The 15,978-nt window shown below is 44.0% G+C and overlaps 1 protein-coding gene across 1 annotated transcript in view; it reads right to left on the reverse strand.

The window, feature by feature from the left end:
- The window catches only part of ZXDC (ZXD family zinc finger C), a 44,750-nt gene that overhangs the window by 16,856 nt on the left and 11,916 nt on the right, over positions 1 to 15,978 (reverse strand). The window contains exons 6-7 of the mRNA XM_038565436.1: positions 13,653 to 14,341; positions 11,727 to 11,811 (exon numbers count right to left, since the gene is read on the reverse strand). Of these exons, the coding sequence (XP_038421364.1) occupies positions 11,727 to 11,811; positions 13,653 to 14,341 (774 nt within the window). The remainder of the gene's footprint in view (positions 1 to 11,726; positions 11,812 to 13,652; positions 14,342 to 15,978) is intronic.

Genomic DNA, 15,978 nt, shown 5'->3' on the forward strand with positions numbered 1-15,978 from the left:
TTCCATAAAAATGTCCAATGTTATTGCAGTGTTGGCTTGGTTGGTTCTTCCGATTATAATAGGAACACATCTCCTCATTGAAAACAACGTTGACTGCTATTCTAACTTGCTCTCTATTATTAGGGAAATCTTTTTAATTCCTAGTTAAGGTTTATGATTTTTAAAAATCAGCAACGATGAGTTTTTTCAACTGCCTTGTTTGGCATTAGTGAAGATAACGTGGTTTTCCTTTGGTTTTCTAATGTGGCAAGTTATACAGACAGCTGCCTAACCCTGGACAAGCCCAGATCATCCAGAACTCAGGTGCTAGTATTCTACTCAGGAGTTCCACGTCCACCTCACTCATCAAGGGTGAGCCATGCGGCTCTTGTGTGCTGTAGAGCTGGCAGGCTGACTGAAGGTTCTGGAGCCAGTCAGCCTGGGATTCCACCCCTAGGGCAGTCACCCATCACCTGTGCAGCCCCCACCAACCTCATCTCTGTGCCTCAGGCTCCTTACCCAGAAAATGGGACTGTATAGAGCTGCACGGCATAGGGCTGCTCTGAGAACTACCTCAGAACAACGCTGGGCATACAATCAGCTTGAATTAACTGTTCTACCTCTGTCCAGTGTAGTGTTGGAGTATGCTAACTGGATGGCTCTTACTTGAAAGGTGTCCAGTGATTAGCTATCAATTCGTGCCTTATCATTCTTTAAACAAATATTGACTGTATCTTTACTCCATTGGGTACTGGGCCATAGTGGTGATCCTTACCATGAAGTTTATGATGGCTGCCCGTGTTCTAAGTACAGATGTTTCTCAGGGACATACAGATGGACCTACATTCAAAATGCAGTGATGAAACAGTACAGGGCACCGTAGAAACACTGAGGGGGCCAGTAGTGCCAAGAGGCCTTGGGAAAGGTTTGGGATAACCTGGCAGCCATAATGTAGTCACAGTCCTGGGGAAACTGTTTACAGGGCATTAGGGTCCCATCAGGGCCCCAGGAACACTCTAGGTATTGCACCAGAGGGATTCCATGCCGCCAGTGAGTATACCAGTGATGGCGCACTAAGGAGCAAACACCCCAGTCAGCACAGAATCCAGAACAACGTCTGGGTCCAGGGCTGCCCATCAAGAACTGGGACCATGGGGGAAACAGCCATTGTCATAAAACTACCAAAGTGAAATGAGAACAAGGTCCTGGTTCCTCCTTCCTCCCTCCACCTAATCTCCTGCCAATACTTCCATTGGCCAACCCTGCCTGGGAGCCTAGGAAGGACAGTTCCTGAGGCTGTGAACGTCAAATCTGCATGCTGGGCAGGGTGACTTATAGTTCACATAAAAAGGCTATGCAGGGGATCCCTGGGTGGCGCAGCGGTTTAGCGCCTGCCTTTGGCCCAAGGCGCGATCCTGGAGACCCGGGATCGAATCCCACGTCAGATTCCCAGTGCATGGAGCCTGCTTCTCCCTCTGCCTGTGTCTCTGTCTCTCTCTCTCTCTCTCTCTCTCTGTGACTATCATAAATAAGTAAATAAATAAACAAATAAATAAAAAGAAACATTAAAAAAAAAAAGGCTATGCAGTAGCTCCCAGGGTAACAGAGAAATGGGGGCTGGCTATGGGACAGAGTGCATCCCAGCACCATCCATAGTTCACCCATGCCAGAGCACATACTTTTGGCCAAGGATGGCAGGCTTAGGCTCCCACGGCATGGTCCCACCTCTGTCAGCTGAGCTCTAAGAGCCAGGGGTCTGAAACCACGTATACACAAAGCCCTGCCACTGTTTTCCTTATTGTGCCCCAGCAAAACTACCTAGAAGGACAGGTCCTATCTCCCATAACAGAGAGGATGCTGGAGCCAGAGAGTTTAGGCACTTGCCCACAGCCACCACAAGCAGAGGAGCAGGCCTCAACAATGTTCCTGACTACTGAGCTGGTGCTCTGACCCTCAGACTCTGACACTGTCACCATGAATCACGTCATGTGGCAGCATGGATAGCACAACTCCAGAAACGTGAGGCACAGCCATCACAACTTTTATGTTCAATAAAGGCCTCCTCCTCACAAGGGTTAGACACCTGCCAGAGTCAGACTTCCATGCTCACCTGACAGCAAGGTGGGAGGACCTGCAGGGGAACAGGTGACTACCAAGGAGATAGAAAGGAAGCAAGACATGCACTCCAGCAGGAACAGCACAGGGCAGGCATAAAGCTAACAGAAACAAAGTAAGTGACAGCTGCTGGTCAATAAAGGGCAGGCCTCCATGGTCAGGACCGACAAAATCCTTATCGCCTGCTCACTGTCCAGGTGCAAGACACTTCAACTCACAGCCCATTCAGGGACAGGAGGCTTACATTTCTCCACCACCCACCACAACAGGAAATGTGTGGCCACCAAGCCCCTTTACCCTGCTTCAGATATCTGGCTATGCCAGCCCTCAACACCACAGCTCTGGTCCAGGAACCAAATGGAACCTCGGCCCCAAGGGAGCAATGAGCAGAGATGGGCCACAAGCGTACTGGCAGGCGGCTCACTCTCTGGAGAGCTGCTCAAGGCAAACATGCTGTGCTTACCCCAACCTGCAGGCCCTAACCCTGGTATGTGAAGGTCCGCAGTGCAGAGGGAACTACCATGGACAGCTAGAGCAAAATCATCCAGACCCTAAAAGCAAAGACAAGACCAGACAGCCTCCCCACAGCCTACCATCCACTTTGCTCCATCACAGGCCCCATCTGCCATCCAGAGTGCCTAAATGGAGCCTACAGGGCACGGGGGGGAGAGGGGGCAAGGGGTGAAAAAGCCCGGAGTGCTTCTGACACACGTTTTCCCACAGCACCAGGGAGGGTTTTCTCCAGCTGCAATCCAGACTATCCCCATCCACCTCACTGGGAAGCTTCATGACACTCAAGTTCACAATCCACTCTTTCAGGCCCAGTGCCTGTGTGAATGTTCCCAGATTTCTCTTGTAAAAAAAGTTACAACTGCTGCAGCGTTCCAGTTAACAGACAGCCTGCACTGGGACCTTCCTCCTGTCCTCCCTCCCTCAGTGTGGCTCTTCTGCTCTCAGCATGGCAGCAAGAGGAAGAAATGGGAGGAGCCTAGTGATAAATGCCCAAAGATTTTTTTTTTTGCTTCAATGTGAGGAAAAAAATTTTAAAAATTTTAATATGTGTACACATACTATAAAAAATTGATCACTGACTTAATTTCGTGGCTCAATCCAACCCTGTTATTCAAACATTCCAGTGGCACCACGTACGTACATTACCTGGCCCTCCATCTGCATGCCCATCGCTAGACAAGCTGGTGATGCTAAAGGAGCCACAGGGGCTGCCCGTGCTGCCTGACCCCTGTCTGTGTTCCCTGCGGCTCTCTCATCACCCCCTTCTGGGAAGGAAACCAATTCCAGACTACATGTCTCAGTTTCCAGGTGAAGCAGCTGAAGAGCCCACCCAAGAGCCCCAGGTATGCTCCATCCTGGGAAGGGAGGGGGATGACAGCTGTTTTGGCTCCACTTCTTAAATGGGGGGTTAATATTTATTAATTACAAGGTTAATGTATTTTCAAATACAGAAAATAAAAATGATGAAAAATGATTTAAAAATTCATAATCTTAACATTCAGAAAAAAACACTAACTACACAAGGGTATGTGTTCTATCATTTTCGTTTCTATACAAATACATAACACAAATGTGTCTACCAACAACATGTCAGCTTTTCTTACAAGCAGGGACTTACCAAAAATATGCAGGAAGTGTGCAGCTTTACTGGCAGACATGAGCTATAAATATTTAGTAACACACAGTTCCACACCTGGCAGCAGCTAGCACATGTACCTTTATGTAGATGCCAGGATATTTTTTCAAGAGAAGTTACAAGTAGTCATTTCATGATTGAACATTACCCATATCTTCTAGCTCTTGAAAACAGCATCAAGTGGCCATCCAGAAATGTCACACTGTATCCCCGTGTTCCATGCACACCCTGACTCTGAGCACCAAGCACACCCCTCTGCCCACAGAGGAGATGCTTCTTTCTTGGTCAACAGCCTTCTGCACAGCGCCTACTCATGCCTCATCTCCATTTTTCCCCCCCATGGGGGGATTCACCTCTCTTAGCATTTCATGCTATGTTAACAAAAACCTTTCAGTGTCCACTGATCTCCAAGGCCTGTGCCTCTGCTCTGCTCTGGGCATCCACACCCTCTGAGCAGTGAGTGCATAAGGGAAAGTGGCTTTGGTGACCCAGCTGTAGAGCATGCTGGTAGTAAGTCTCTACCTTAGGGAGCTACTATGAAGACAAAACACGAGCTAAATCATGTAAAGCACACAGATGAGGACAAAGCAAGAGCTGGCTATCCACACAGCTTTCCATGCCTTTAAAAAAGCCCTAAACTTCTCACCTTCATTCTTTATCCTATATGGAATTTTAGTAGCTTTTCTCCCAAAAGGCCATCACTCATTTGCCAACAATGAGAAGAGCCACCTTGACGCATAAAACAGTGTAGGTCTCAGGCCTGTGTATCAATGTATGTCCCTTTGTCTTGGCTTAAGGGGCACAGGACCACCACAGGTTCAACGGTTGTCACTTGTGAGATGTCCCTGCAAATGCAGGGCAACCAGGCTAGTTTCCTGTGGGTCCTCAGGAATCCCTGCCTGTAGTTTCCTACACCAAGTACTCTGAAATCTCCTCGGAATTTCAAATGGAATTGCTTCAAATACTGTGGGAAGAGTTAGCATGTCTGCAATAATGACTTCTTTCTCTTCCGAACTCCACAGCTGTCAGCAAATCTTGTCGTCTCCATCTTTTAAGACAGATCCAGGATTTACCCACCTCTTCCTACTGGCAGCCCATGTGCCTGCAGCCACAGTCATTTCCTACTGGGGCCTGCAAAGAACCCCAATCTGCTCTCTTTGCCCCTTATGGTTTATTTTCAGAACAGCTGGAATGATCCTTTAAAAAGATCATGTCACTTTTCTAATTATGTCTCTATGTCTTCTGATCTGACTCCAAGTGAGAGCCAAAGTTCCAACAATGACCTAAGGCTCTAAACAGCCTGGGCTCTCACCAGCTCTCAGATTATTTCCGAAAAGGTCCCCCCTTCTCCCCCCTCCATGGGCCTCCTCCCTCTGACAACAAAGGCCTTTCTTTGAGAACACCCTCCAGCCTCAGGCTCACAGGGACTTTGCTTAGATCTGTCCACATGGCATCCTTCCTCACTTCCCTCCATCAAGGATCTCCTCCTCTGTTGAGGACTCTCTCTACCCTATTAAAAACTGCAAATCATCACAGACCCATTTCCTTGTTTTATTCACATTTATCATTTACTGTTTTTGTTTATCTGATGTCCTCCCCACCCCCATCCCCACTCCCCCCGCCGCAGCTCAGTTCCCTCCGCCCAGCTCCCCCCGGAGAACATGAACAATGGTGTCCCCGCATGGCACTTAGCAGGCACAGGTACCAAAAGGAAGGAGGCATGACATCTGGAACTCTCTTTTCTTAGTGAAGTTTTGTCTCCTCTTCCTCCTTTATGTCCTCCCACTTATGAAGTTTCCTCCTTATTCTGGGATTTGTGTTGCTGCTGTGAATGAGGTATTTTCTCCACTGCATTTCCTAACTAGCCATTGCTGCACACAGTACACTCCTGATGGCTATACATTTATGTTACAAGCAGTCACTTAAACGTCTCTTAAGTGCTAACCATTTTCAACTGATTCTTTAGGGCTCTCCAGTAAGTGGTCAAATCATCTCTTAAGTTACTATCTCCTCCCTACAAGTTCTTATTTTTCTTGATTTCAATGACAAGAACCTCCAGAGCGACATTAACACCAATGGTAACAAAAGCAATTCTTGCGTGCATATAGAAGAATGCCTTTGGTAACTCACCGGTCAGTGTGATGTTGGCTCTTAGTTTGGGCTACGAAATCTTTATTACATTCTTATTTCTACCAATAATGGATACCAATTTTTTCAATAAATACAAAATCCATTGGGAAAAATAATATAACCCAACTACCAGACTTCCTAACATTCATCATTCTCAAGCTGTAGGATTAAAACTCACTTGGTCAGAATATTAAAATATTTTGCCAAACTGTACAGATATTTTATTTAGAACATTCGCCATGTATTTTTCCAAGTCATTAATCAATAGCTCTCCTTTTGAGAGGTATCCTTGTCAGGCTTTGGGTTCCAGATCATAAGGAGTTTCCCCTTTTCCACAGAGCCCTGAATACCGTTTAATGTAGGTATTCCACGGAAGAGTAGAAATGATCTGTATAACTATCAGGTAAGCATGAGCCTCTGAAATACCTCAGCCAGCAGTTGTTGAACTGTTTATACTCTTATTTTTGAAAAATGGTGATTTGTTTTTCTGCAAAATTATGCATTCTCCTGCAAGTACTCCAATTTATCACCATATACTTTACATGATTATTTACTCTCCACTGAATATGTGCAATTCACTTATGCTTTATTTTTTCTCTTGATAAAACCACTCAGATGGAGGTAGAAACTAACAGGTTAGTTAACATCCACTGCAGGATGTTTTGTTCAGCCCACACAGAACAATTTTAACTACGAATAGGCTGCACACTCAGGCATCCAAATCTGGATCTGACTCTCCTTAGGCTTGTTCTTTTTCCATCTTGAAATAATAGCTATTCCACTTAGATTCCTCTGCACATGTAACAAGCAGGCAATCTGGGCATAAACCTGAATCTGGCTCTGGCCACACCTCCTGCTTGCACACACAACAGCAACAAGAAGCTGACCCTGAGTGCTTTTCAGCACCTCACCTGTATTACTTCATTTAATCCCCACAAGAATCCTAAGTAGGTGCTGTTATTACCATTTTACAAGGGAGAAAATAAGCAGAGAAGATGCTGGCTCGATTCACACTCATAAGTGGATGGCAATCCAGTTTTTCTGTAACTATTCTTAATCAGCTTTTATTTCTTCTTTTACCAGAATTTAGTAAGTTCTTGTTTTCCAAGTAATTTTTACTTTCTATTTTACCACAGTATAGTTAAAAACATGTAAAGACAAGTTGGGTTTTATACCCCCTAAAGCCTTTGTTATGGTTTTCCTAAGGGCCTAATTTGTTTGGTTTAATTTTGATTAATAATCCCATGGTTATGGAGTAGGATCTATTAAATCAACTTTATTAATCCCATTGTAAACATCTTTCCTGTGTTTTTTTTTTTTTTTTTTTATTTATTTACTTATGATAGTCACAGAGAGAGAGAGAGAGAGGCAGAGACACAGGCAGAGGGAGAAGCAGGCTCCATGCATCGGGAGCCCGATATGGGATTCGATCCCGGGTCTCCAGGATCACGCCCTGGGCCAAAGGCAGGCGCCAAACCGCTGCGCCACCCAGGGATCCCTTTCCTGTGTTTTTTTGTGCTTGATCTGCAAATGACTTCAATTACCCACTTCCAATATTGGTAGGTTTTCATTTATTCAATTCTCCTAGATTTCCACCAGTTTTTACTTCATCTTGTTTGATATTATAAGTTTTCATATAAATACATGCATGGTTACAAATCTTAGTCTTGCAGTTGATTACATGTGAACAGCAACCAAAAATAGGAAAAATCTTCTCTGCCCCAACTGTTTCGACTTCCACACTGACATTAGTAGTCTAACATTAGTATTAACCCCTTGTGATTTTTGTTTTATCTGGTCTTAATTTAAAATATTTCCATTCAGGGTGTGCCTGTGTCTCTTCTAGATCACGCAGAATTGGAATTTCGCTATTTGACTCAGTCAAGAAAAAAGGCAGTCACACATTTACACTTTCACTGTCACACAGACACACAGTTTTGCTGTTTACTGCATCTTCGCCTAAGTCCTTTGTTCTTTCCTTTGCCCAGCTCTTAAGAGACCAGAAAGGTATACGTCTATTCACAGTCCTGCAGTTGATGAAAAAATTTTTAAAAGTTTCACTATCAGCTTCAAGAATGAAAGTTTCTCTTTACTTTTTATGTTGACAAAATATTCTTGGTTTATTTTGAGGAGGGGAGCCACAGTACTAAAGGTAGAGAAACTGGCACAATTTTATTTTCTATATGCAAAAGCAACCCAAAGGGAATAGCCTTGAATTTCAGACCCAATACCTTATTTTTCAAATCATTCAGATTGCACATTTTCTAAGAATCAATATGTGCACTCTGCATTTAACCATATTTAACAATGAAATCTCAACTGTGCTTAAATGACTTAATTCCACAAAGTCCTGTTTCCCTGCAACTTCTCTGTTCTTAGACTTCTAACACAACAATCCTTTAATCCCCAAATCCAAAAACCTCCCAAACCTACATTTCCCTCCCTAAATTTGGTACCAAAGATAATTACGAGGCAACATCTGACCTGAACTCGTATTAAATGAATATATTTAACTGAAAAGTGCTGATGTAGGAACTAGGCGTGTTAAGAAACATAGAATGTATGGCCTTATCACTATTCTAAAATATAAAATATTCTAAATTCAAAACAAGGCCAGCATGGGTTAATGTACATGAAGATACTGCCTGCTGGGAGGGCCTAGACACAATGACAGGTAGTGAAGAGCAACAACCACATGGAGGGCCCAGACCTTGGTTTGTTTTTGTTTTTTTAATTTAAATTCAATTTGCCAACATATAGTATAACATCCAGTCCTCATCCCGCCAAGTGCGCTCACCCAGTTACCCCGTCCCCCCGCCCACCTCCCCTTCCACTACCTCTTGTTTGTTTCCCAGAGTTAGGAGTCTCTCATGGTTTGCCTCCCTCTCTAATTTTTCCCACTCAATTCCCCTCCTTTCCCTTATAATCCCTTTCACTATTTCTTATGTTCCACATATGAGCGAAACTATATGATGATTGTCCTTCTCCGATGGACTTATTTCACTCATCATACCTTGGTTTCTAATAAATTTTTCTAATAAAAAGAACAGTACTCCTTAGGGAAATGGCTGGATCCTGTTCTGGGGTAATGAGAACACAAGATGGTGCCAGAAGGTAGGGAATGCCCCCTCAGAAAAAACCAGGGCACATTGAAAGGGGCACAAGAGTCCAACCGAAAGAGCTCCCAGTGGCCAAAGCTGGAACAGTCTAAGCAGTAAAATAAATACTGAAATACTGATTATAGTCCAATATTTCTCATAATAGCCTAAAGTAGTTGTGACAATGAAATGCAACCTGGGATCCAGACAGGATCCTGGAACAGGAGAGGGACCCCAGGGGGTGGCAAATTCAGATAAAGCCTGCAGCCCACTCCCTAGGACTCAGGTAAACACACCAGGACTATGGGACATGGTCCTATGAGGGGAGGCTGGGAGAAGGGTTCTACAGCTGGAAAACACAAGTGAATGACAATATTCACAGAGTATGGCCAACTAGGGAATCATATTTTCTGCAAGCCCGAAATTCTAGCAAAATAGAACAGGCGGGGAAACAGAGCTGGCCCCAAGATTTTGTAAAAGGGATCATTCCTCTATTTCCTGGCTGATTACAAGACTTCATGAGGGCTTTTCAAGGAAGACACATGAGGAGCAAAGGTGTAAGCCTTCACAAATACAAGAAGATTCTTGTACCATGTACATATTTGAAGGCTAGATATGTGGCAGGCTCCAGATTTCTATTTCCCCTTAACAGTCTATAAAATGTTTAAATCAATGACTGTATAAAAAATACTCCGACCACCACTGGAGGATGCAAAGAAAACAGTTCATCATTTTGAAAACTGATGAAAAAAGAGATTCAGACATTTATCCTGACATTACATTAGGACTGTACTTCAAGGTAAAGAATGGATGAGAAGGTACTCTTTACAGAAATATTCCAGCTAGTAACAAGAAAGGAATGAGAAATACCTTTTGCAAACCCTCATGAATTATTAAATCCAGTCACTGGTCATCAGTGGCTGCCAACCTGTGCCGCAGGACAAACCGACCACCAGATGTCAGGGACCTCTGGAAGAGCACCCCACCACTTGCAAAGGAGTTGTGTCAACTCCCAACAGCTGACCCACCAGATCAAAGTTCAATCAGGTGTGTAACTACTGACATATAGGGAACAGAGAAGACACAGGAACCTGTCAAACTACCGCAATCAGCCTAATCTAGACTCACCAACTTGAAAGACCAACCATCCAGTTTCTTCTACAAATACACAGGAGAGAAATGAAGGGAGAAACCTACAGATGTTAAAGAAACTTAAGAAACATATCCACCAATAGTAATATGAGACTTACTTGGCTTCTGATTTAAGCAAATAGTTATAATAAAAACCATTTACAGCATCCAAGAAAACTGAAAAGGTGAACACTTGCTAGATAGATGTTAATGAAATACTCTTATTTTTAAAGTGATAATAGCATGCAACTATGTTTTTTGTGTCCTTCTGATTAAATGCTGAAATATTTATAAAAACAATTAAAAATAAATAAAACCATCTCTGCAGATGTCATCCCAAAAGCAAAGCACTGAAATCAGTGTAACATGTACCAGATACCTGAATGCCCAGTGTTCTTTTTCCTTCAAACGGAGATCTATCAAGTTAAAGGCAACTGACTCCTTTTGCTTAGTCCATGCTGAATTCTTTCACTCTACAGACCTCTTCCCCGCACCGCCCCCCGCCACACACCTTCTTTATTATCTGTACAAGTGCCATCTGGACACTTCAGCCTTCTCAAGTCACAGCGAATACAGACATGAACAACATCCATTATAGGGCTGTATCTGCTTTTATGAAAACTGATTAACACAAATCAGGGAGTTAAAGAAGCCATGACATTAAGAACAGAATATAAACCTGTATTGCTAATACTACATACCTTTTGATATTGTTTTTAAAGATTTATTTCAGAGAGAGTATGTGCACATGCATGTGGGAGGAGGGGCAGAGGGAGAGAATCTCCAGCAGACTCCCCTCTGAGCACAGAGCCCAACACAAGGCTTGATCCCACAACCCATGAGATCAGGACCCGAGCACAAACCAAGAGCTGGATGCTTAACTGAGTCACCCAGGCGCCCCTACCCTTTAGTATTCTAAAAAACAAATTCTAGATAAAGAGACATAGAAAATCTGCAGATAATGTTATTACAAGAAATCAGTTACCTTTACAAAAGGATTTACCAGTTTAAGAACTGCATCCCACTATTCCACTTTCTGGATGGACGGACAGATGGATGGATAGATGCATGAGGTCACAGAAACTAGCAGGTCTGGTTTGGTCCAGAGTGTTTTTTAAAAATTCAAAAATATCACTGACATTTTAAAAAATGACAAGATTTCAACGTATGTCTGAACTGGGTATCCATCACACTACGTGCCACCCAAGGGCTGGCTCCATGGAACCCTTCGCTCCTGGGACAGCAGCAGCCCTGTCCCCAGGCTCTCCCCAGGGCTAACCAAGGTCAGGGGCCAATGACCAGTTAGCATCGGGTTCGCACCTCTGCTCTTCTGACACCTGGCCTGTTCTTTACCTCAGCACCCTGCTAGGCAGCAGACACTGGCATCTGCGACCACTAACTGCACAGCTTCTTTGAGATAAATTAAACATGTCCATACTGAGGCTGGAACTTCTGCTGGTAATTTTTTCTTAAAGTTCACATAAAACTAAAGAGTTGATAAAGGACATTGTGAACATAAAGGTAACACAATGAACCAGAAACACCTATTCTGTGTGTTTCTCCTGTCTTTAATGAAGGCCTTGGGTGATCCAGACCCCTCAGTCCCCCAGCACACACAGCCTCACCTGCATTGCTCCCAGTTCCTCTCTGCTTTTTTTTCTTGGCTAGTTGAATGGCTCGGGAATCAGTTCTTGCTGAGCCCCCACTTTCCTGAGACCAAAGAAAAGGGTGTCAGTCACTCATGCCACATGGTAAAGGAGGGGTAGCAAGGGAACTACGGAAATGCACTAAGTCTGCCTCCAGAACAGAGTAGAGTCCAATAATCTCTGAGGATCTCCAGCAGGTTCACGGAGAATCAAATGCTACATCCAATTATAGTAACAACTGAACAGAATGAGAGTTGGAACAATATACATAATTTTATTATCCAGAGAAGCAAAGTTTATTCCTCCAAAATCTAAACATATTAAAATACTTTACACAGAAACTGTTATAAAAGGAGTTACACACTTCTCTGCTGTCTGAAACAACCAGCCTTCCCTTGGTGGTTCAGGGCTAATTAACTGTAGCACTTCTCAACATTTTCCAGAACATGCCACACAACACTTGTACGGGAGGTACTACTTCAAATCCCACTATAGAGGCCGCTCTGGTGGCAGGTGCTGGACTCAAAAAATTTTATATACACCAAAACAATAACTACATTACTGAATTCAGGACAGTTACTGAGGGAGCCAAACAGTATTCAAATGGAACTTCACGTCTGTAAATTTGTGAATGTTTGGTAAGAAAAGCAGTTTAACCCTCATCACTACAAAAAGAAAAAGAATAGCCCTCAACAGCTTGTGGCATACCTGTAACCCATTCACCACACACCATCTGTGCTCAGAGAATCGAGGCAGCCCAACGTCACACAGCTAGCGAGAAAATGAACAAGGGGTCAGGATCAAGGTCATGGTGGCTCCTCCTGCCTCCACCCACAGTTACGGCTCTGGAGATGCAGTGGCACCAAGAACCACGGTCTCCCGAGGTACCAAGGCCCTCCACACAGGCCCTTCCTCCCCACTGACCTCGGAGCCTCGGTCATCTCCCATCCTGGCCCAGTCTCCTGGGTGGCTTAGCAACTGCTCTGGCCACCTAAGCAAAGGCTGGTGAGGACAGCTCTGCCACAAACAAGGGAGAGCCGTCAGAAAAGGTGCTTCTCTCAGACTGAAAGGCTCATGGTAGATGGGTTACCACATCCCTCACAATTGATTCTAATTCAAAGAATTTAACTTTTTTAAAAAAACTGTGGTAAGATTTAACATTTTAAACAATATAAATATCACCATCAAATTTAACCTATGCCACAAAGAAAAAACTTATTTGATCATTCCCATCTGAGACTGAGAAAATAGACTCTCCCCAAAAAATCTTTAATTAAATTACTTTAAATTAAATTATATTAAATGTATTAATTGACATAAATATAAAGTATTTAACTGTAGAGCCTCAAAATTGGAGTACTCTTATAGCCCTCCAGAAAAAAAAGCTCACAACCACTCCCTTTTTTTATTCTAATTTTTTTAAAGAACTTTTTGCATGGTTTTAAAGTTTCTATTAAACCTGATGTCATGAATCCTCTTCCTCTGGCCATTAGTAAGTCTAAGGACCTGTTATTCCGGAAAAAGCACAAAGGCAGAACATTTCAACATAATGAAATACCCCCCTTTCTTTTTCCAAGGGAAAAAAAAAAAAAAAAAAAAAAACCATCATCACAGAATCATAGAAGGACCTTAGAAATCATCTAGCCCAAACCCCTCATTTTAGAAATAAATGAGAATTTTAGGCTCAGACAGGGTAAGTGATTTCCTCAAGGTCGTAAAACCTAGTCAGTTCCAGACTCAAGATCAGAATTCCAGACTTGGATTTCCAGACTTGTAGTCCAGGGCTCCGTCTTTTCGCAAACCATTAAGAAATGTCTGCACATGAACGATTAATCCAGAACATCCTCAAAACTGAGTGTGAGAGAAGCGAGTTATGCGGTGGTGACTGAATAGAGCACTTCATACCAAATAGATGTTGCCGGTCCCCGCACTGAGCCCCGTGTCTTTCTGAGGACTGTGCTTTTCTGCAGGGCTGCAGAACACCGACCGGGGTGTCCCTCGGCTCCGTTCTTGCTGCCTGACAGTGTCGGGGCCAGGAGGCGAGTCCAATTCCACTTTGATTGGAGTCAGCAGTTCCGGGCTGTTGGTCTTTCCAGGCGGAGGGCTTGGAGAGGTCAGTGCGCTGGTGCTGTCTGCTAAATGACCACCTGAGGTCAAAGCCTGTGGGTCCGGACTCAGGTTCTTCACAGGCAGAGCCACCAGGCAGCCTAATGCCCCTGCACTTACAGTCTGCACGTCATCCATACTGAAGCTGCTCTGCTGAAGAACCGTAGCTGCCGTCCCCAGAACGAGAGGGCTATCCAGGCTTGGAGGAATATCACTGTGCGCCACCAACACCAGAGGGTCCATGGGCCCCAAGGAACTACTGTTAGCAGGAAGGTTCCCTCCAAGCGAGGTGCTCACAGACGTAACATCAATAGTCAAGATGCCAGAGTTCAGCGCCTCGTCGGAGGCCCCGGCCGCAACACCACCATCACCTGGTGCATCGGAGAAGAGCGCTGCCAGGTCTATGTTGTTGAGCTCACTTTGGCCTGGGCTGCCAAGATCGCTGCTGTGCTTGAGAGAGCTCGGAACTCCAAGCTGAGGGAAGAGATCTGAAAGAGAAATGAACACTAGGTGTTTTATGTCCTTCAGCAGACCTGGAAGTTTCATTTGTGCTTGAGATGTTATGCTAGCAAGCAACCCATCAAGGTAACATCTACCCCTCCCATACCTGCTGCATCCAAAATGGCCACATGCTGAAGAAAAGCACTGCCTTATAACCTATCTGGCATTTTATATACATTGTCTCAAATCCCTGAGCTGACAGGGATTTCTCCAGACAGGAAATGACCTAAGAGTCTAAATAACATTTCCTAAAGTCACATCAACTGTAACAGGAAGAGCAAGACTTGAATCCATGTCTTTCTGGCTCCAAAGCCTATGCTCTTTCTGCTACATGACAAGAACAGCCCTCGGAAGCCTGTAAAACCTGCCACAGAACACAAATCTTCAGAAGCCAGACACAAGCTAAACTCTGACTCTGGGATATTTTTGGAATCAGCTTGATCAGCTCACATCTCATCAAAAATCTGTGCTTCACTCCACAACTATCATTCCAAAACAAATTTGAGTCATCTGGGGGTGACCAGTGGCGAAAAAAAACTGTCCTGCTGTTGCGCTCTGGGATCAAGGCCCTACCTCAAGGTCCCAACCCTAGGGATTACAGAGAACTAAGACATCAGCCCCCCAGGCACTCTGGAGCTATGTCCTCTCCATGGAACTTCTTCTGAGGGGCTCCCCTTCACCCCCTACCACTGTATTTCCAACCTCTAACACTCCTTCCTCCCCCTAGGCCACAATCATCCTGAGGATAGGGAGTCTATCTGATCCATACTGTCCCTTTAGCACCAGGCACTGGCAACTGGTCTCTAAGCAGTATTTAATGATTACAGCAAAAAAATAATTCTAGTAAATACCTCTTTAGTCTTATTTGTTCATTCAGCTTCAGTTGTTGATCAATTCACTCTACAAGTATTTGTTATTCAATTAAGTAACTTAAACAGTCAGACTACCCTTAGAGAAATAATGAGCATTGGCATACTTTCGCAAAATTTAATTGAGGGGCGCCAGGCTGGCTCAGTCGGTGGAGCCTGTGACTCTTGATTTCGGTCAGGGTTGTGAGTTCAAGCCCACGTTGGGTGTAGAAACTACTTAAAAATAAAATCTAAAAACTTCCAGTGAATATTCAAATCAGGGATTTATACACCAGTACACCCAATCAATCATCCCATATCCTAGGACTCTTCAAGCACCAAGCAAAGAGGAAAATGGGAGGACAAAGTATTTGGGTAAAGGAACCAAACAGGGCCCTGAAGTTAACCCTTCCCAAGAAATTTCTACCTGAAGCTTCTAGAACATGCCAGTGCCTGGCCAGAGGGAAAAGGTTCTCTCAGTGCTCCAGCTGTATTCCTCCTACACCAACTGTTAGCTGATCCCAAACTCCTACTTGCCAGCTGTGGACACCAGCTCAGAGTGCCTATTAGAGTTCTAATGCAAACCTATGAAAGAAATACAGACCCTCCCAAAATAAATTAATAACCAAATCCCAAATATACCTTCTTAACTTGTCATACTACTTCAAAGTTTAAGAATAGTACTGATAAATGTATATTGCTTCTTTACTAAGTATCTCAGTACCAATAAAGCTTTAAAACAATGGCAGACATTCTTTAGAGAATTAAAAATGGAA

The sequence above is a fragment of the Canis lupus genome, chromosome 20 (genome assembly GCF_011100685.1).
Source record: "Canis lupus familiaris isolate Mischka breed German Shepherd chromosome 20, alternate assembly UU_Cfam_GSD_1.0, whole genome shotgun sequence".
Classification (NCBI taxonomy): Eukaryota; Metazoa; Chordata; class Mammalia; order Carnivora; family Canidae; genus Canis; species Canis lupus.